General features: G+C 32.8%; 1 protein-coding gene across 1 annotated transcript; it reads left to right on the forward strand.

The window, feature by feature from the left end:
* Positions 1 to 724: 724 nt before the first annotated feature.
* Positions 725 to 4,425, forward strand: LOC131642288 (uncharacterized protein At4g15970). Its single transcript, XM_058912568.1, has 4 exons — positions 725 to 1,155; positions 2,288 to 2,653; positions 3,463 to 3,944; positions 4,071 to 4,425. The coding sequence occupies exons 1-4, from the start codon at positions 967 to 969 to the stop codon at positions 4,120 to 4,122; spliced, it is 1,089 nt and encodes a 362-aa protein (XP_058768551.1). The 5' UTR covers positions 725 to 966; the 3' UTR covers positions 4,123 to 4,425.
* Positions 4,426 to 4,928: the final 503 nt, after the last annotated feature.

The following is a 4,928-nucleotide window of genomic DNA, read 5'->3' on the forward strand; positions in this document are numbered from 1 at the left end:
ATATTATTACGATTTTGAATTCAATTATATTAATTTAAAATAATAATAAAAATAATTTTATTGTCTATTTTACGGTAAAACTCCAATAATATTACGAATCTTTGTCGTCGTAATAATCTCTAAATGTTTCACAAATTTAAAAATTAGCAATACTATCTCTAAATTTATTACAAGGTATGTAATTTTAATGTTGTTAAAAAAGTTAAATATTACATTTTTTTAAATCGACACGAATATAATTATACAACGCAAAAACTATTTTATATATATATATATATATATATATATATATATATATATATATATATATATATATATATATATATATATATATATATATATATATATATATATATATATATATATATATATATATATATATATATATATATATATATATATATATGAAGGGTAAAATTATATTTTTGTTAAAATACTAAGAGTATAAATGAAATAAAGAGTTACAAGTTAAAAGCTCAAAAATAACTTTAAATAACTTTTAAGAAAAAACTAAAAAAAAAAAAAAAAAATTAAAAATTAAAGGACAGTGATCAAACAGAATTTTTTTTTATTAATATAAGCTGGGAAGCTAAAAATTAAAAGCTATTTTCCGGTGTTATCAAATAGAGCCTAACTCGGAACTCCAACTCAAGCACGTTGTCGATTAATAAATATGAAACAAAAAAAAAAAAGACAATTAATAAATGGTAAGAAGTTGAAGGTTAAAGTCATAAAGGCGTACCAGTTGGTAATAACACTAGAATTAGTTCCGCGCTCGTAACTGATTTTCCATAAATCTCGATTCTTCTAATTCACACTCTTCTCCACTCCCACTTCCATTTCCATTCACATTCACGTTCTCTTCATGCATCACTATTAACATGACCGCACCGACACTCTCTCACGCGCCGCCATATAATTTCCACAACAACGAACAGCTTCACCGCCGGTGACTCCACCGACGACATGTTTCAGGACTCCAAAGTCTCTCATCTCCGGTGCGCCCTCGTTACGGCGTTCTTCTTCGCCACCGTTTCTCTTTCTTGTTTAATGCTTCTCAGAGACGCTGATTCCTACCGATTCTTCTCCGGATTCTCTTCCTCTTATCATCTGGCTCGTCTTTCTAGCTTTTTTCCGTCTAATGATCAGGCTCTGGTAAGTTCCGTCTTCTCTCTACTTGTGTATCGCATCAATTTTTTTTCACTAAATCGAGATATAGCATTTTGTGCATCGTTGTTTTCGCGTGCTTGCTGCAATGTGTTATCGATTGAAAAGTAATTTGAAACTTAATTTTCTCAAGTGTATGCATTTGATTATAATGTAGTTGTTGTGCTACCTCAAACGCGCGTGTTCAACGTTTGGTATTCACAATGTTATTGAATTCACTGTGAACTGCAATTGAAGCTCTAATTTCTTATGAGAACTTGATATTTTGTTAGGCATTGTCTTTTGAAAGGTGTGATTTATGCTCACCCACATCTATGACCAAAGGTGGAGGCGTATCTGACAAGATTGACACCAGTGATTAAGTTTAATTTTATTCTTTTTTTCTTAAATTATTACTGGTGTCGTGTGTCTGGTGTCCTTGTGAGCGCTTCATAGGTTTTTCTGCTTAAATTTCGCAGACAGTAAAGATCCGTAAAATCTTTAGTATTGTAATACTAATTTTGGACCAAAATCTGTGTTATTTAGTGGTTGGTTGTTTTGTAGATTTTGTTTTAACTCACCTTGATACTACACATGCACTAGCCCTCTGCAGTTGATATCTACTTAAATTCCATGAGATTGCGTGTGACGTGAGGACCTGAGGTAGTAAGATTTGATAAAATTGAAATTTCAGTTAGATCTTTCCCAAGCATTAACCAAGAAGATTAACAATGTGATAATGAACTTTTATGATTACTGATAACCTAAACAATGGACAGGAAGAAACATATACACTAACCGGCTGTGATTTCTTCACTGTTGATATGAATTGTGGGTCAGTATTACAAAATATGAATAGACTGTGTTCTTTGCTAGAAGTGATGGTCAGTATTGCAAAATATGAATAGACTGTTTTCTGTTAGAAGTGATGGTTGTTTCATAGTTATACTTCATTATTTTATTTAGTTTCATAATAAGCATCAGCATGACCATAACCTGCATGAAAGTTTTATTACCATTTTACCAGGAGAGTATCTTGATGCTGAACTGCTGCCCCGATGGAGGGATTACTTATTTTACTGTCGTGGTTAATCTGTGCATTTGTCCATGAAAAAGGTAAATTTAATCGACTCTTCTGCAGACTAGCAACGAATTTCCGCTTGAAAAAATCTTGAGTGAGGCTGCCATGGAAGACAAAACTGTTATCTTGACCACATTAAATGAAGCATGGGCAGCTCCAAATTCTGTCATTGATCTTTTCCTTCAGAGCTTCAGAATAGGAGATCGTACTCGTAGGCTTTTAAACCATTTGGTAATCGTTGCGTTGGATCAAAAGGCATTTGCACGCTGTCAGGTTATACATATCCATTGCTTTTCCCTTGCTAGTAAAGAAGCTGATTTTCATGAAGAAGCATACTTTATGACTCCTAGCTACTTGATGATGATGTGGAGAAGGATTGATTTCCTGCGTTCTATTCTTGAGATGGGATACAATTTTGTGTTCACGGTATTTTTTTCATCACTAATCTCCTCAAGTTCACTAGAACATAGTTATGTAAGCCTTATGGTTGTTTTTACTTCATCTGCCATGCACAAAACTCTCTTAAGTTCAATGTTTATTGTTTATTGGGATGGATTTTTGTAGATAATCGTGCTTAATAAACGGATATTTGTCTGTTAAACGAATGAGTGAATAAGTGAATGAGCTGCGTGTGTTGCGTCAATTTTGTATCCTATATGATATACTTTTTCAGCATTTTACATGTAAAGAATATACTGATTATAGCAATATAAGTCTATATTGTTGATTTTATTTTTTTAGCCAAGCTATGGAGCGTGTTACATTTTTTGTAGAAATTTGATAAGAAAATGTAAAATTTGACAGTGGAGGCTGTGAATAAAGTGGAAGCTCCTTTTGCCCTATCGTGGGAATTATCATTCTTAGTTATCATTGATAATTGAACAAACCTTTCTTTCTCCTCCATCTTCTACTTTTTTTCCTTTCTTTCTCATTTCCAGGCATTACAGTGTAGCGACAGTAAAAATTGAATGTATAATGAACCCAAAGATTTTTCATAAACTTTGACTTGCGAGATTCTGTTAAACTGTTGTAGCAATAATAACTAGCTTTTACATTTGTTATTAAATTTACCAATAATAACTAGTTATTATTGCTGCATATTCATGGCTATGCATTTTATTGTTGCTGTTATTATTATATCTTCCTACAATTGATGTTATTAAAAGCTATTTTAGAAGCTCTGTATATTTCTAAGCTCTCTTGTTCAGAAGCTTACTATGGTGTTCCTCTTCCAGGATGCTGATATTATGTGGTTTAGGGACCCATTTCCGCAGTTTTACCCTGACGCAGATTTCCAGATAGCGTGTGATCATTTCACAGGTAGCTCTGATGATGTAGAGAACAGACCCAATGGAGGATTCAACTTTGTAAAGTCGAATAATAGATCAATAGAGTTTTACAAATTCTGGTACTCTTCTCGAGAAACTTATCCTGGATACCATGATCAAGATGTCCTTAACTTCATCAAGGTTCACCCTTTCATTGCTGATATTGGATTGAGGATGAGATTTTTGGATACAACTAAATTTGGTGGGCTTTGTGAGCCCAGTAGGGATCTAAACCAGGTTTGTACGATGCATGCAAATTGTTGCTTTGGTATGGATAGCAAGCTTCACGACCTTCGAATTATGCTTCAGGATTGGAAACATTATTTATCATTGCCTCCAAGCTTGAAGAAACTGTCAATTGTTTCCTGGAGGGTTCCTCAAAAATGCAGGTTGGCCATATACTTGAACCTTTCTATTCATATTCTTACCTTGTTTTTTATTTACCATTCTCAAAATACTCTTTATTCTTGTTCATTGCTTTAATTTCTTCTTTTTGGGGTGAAATTTCTCCTCAGCCTTGATGCTCTCAGGAACCATGATTCACCAGAGGAAAATGATCAAGATTGATGTTTTGGTTGCATGTGTCACATTTAAATGTAGAAGTTCAACGGCACACTAGGATGAAAAGGTTCGATATTAAGGAAAATGATCAACATTAATGTTTTGGTTGCATGTGTCACATTAAAATGGGGAAGTTCAACGACACTCTGGGATGAAAAGGTTTGATATAAAGATTTAATTAGGAAATTGATTTTTATAAACCAGCATCTCTAGGAAGAATATTTCACACACTAAAGTACACTTTGGCAATGTGAATGATGTAGCATGCTGTTGAATTAATTGATTTAAGTGTTCCTAAATTAATTCGTATGTGCTTTGCACAATTCTGTGCAACATTTTGTTGTATATTTATTTGACTATACACTTAGGGATTAAATTGGTGATTTGCTTCTAACTTGATGATCAAGCATACTATACACTTGACAGTGATCCGTTTGATAGCAAGACTTAACTTAAGTTGGAATATCAAAGGGAAACTAAAGCTCTTCTTAAGGAAGAGTGAAAGATTATTATAAGAGTTTTGATAGCGTAAAAGGACTTTGCAATATGAGTGAGGAACCAAACACCACTTAATAACTTGTGGTTGACTTTGACTGTTGCAATAGTTCAATGATGCATTATACCGCTCTTTAGTAAAACAAAACTAGTTAGAGACCCGTGCTATTGCACGGGTGCATTATTTATGGTGTAGTATTTTTTGAATTATATGAAAAAAATATGAAATAAAAAGTTTGACCAAATTGTATATTTAAAATAGAAATTAACCATTAAAAAAAATTAATTTCAACAACATATATTTTGAGGATGGGTAA

The sequence above is a fragment of the Vicia villosa genome, linkage group LG1 (genome assembly GCF_029867415.1).
Source record: "Vicia villosa cultivar HV-30 ecotype Madison, WI linkage group LG1, Vvil1.0, whole genome shotgun sequence".
Taxonomy (NCBI): Eukaryota; Viridiplantae; Streptophyta; class Magnoliopsida; order Fabales; family Fabaceae; genus Vicia; species Vicia villosa.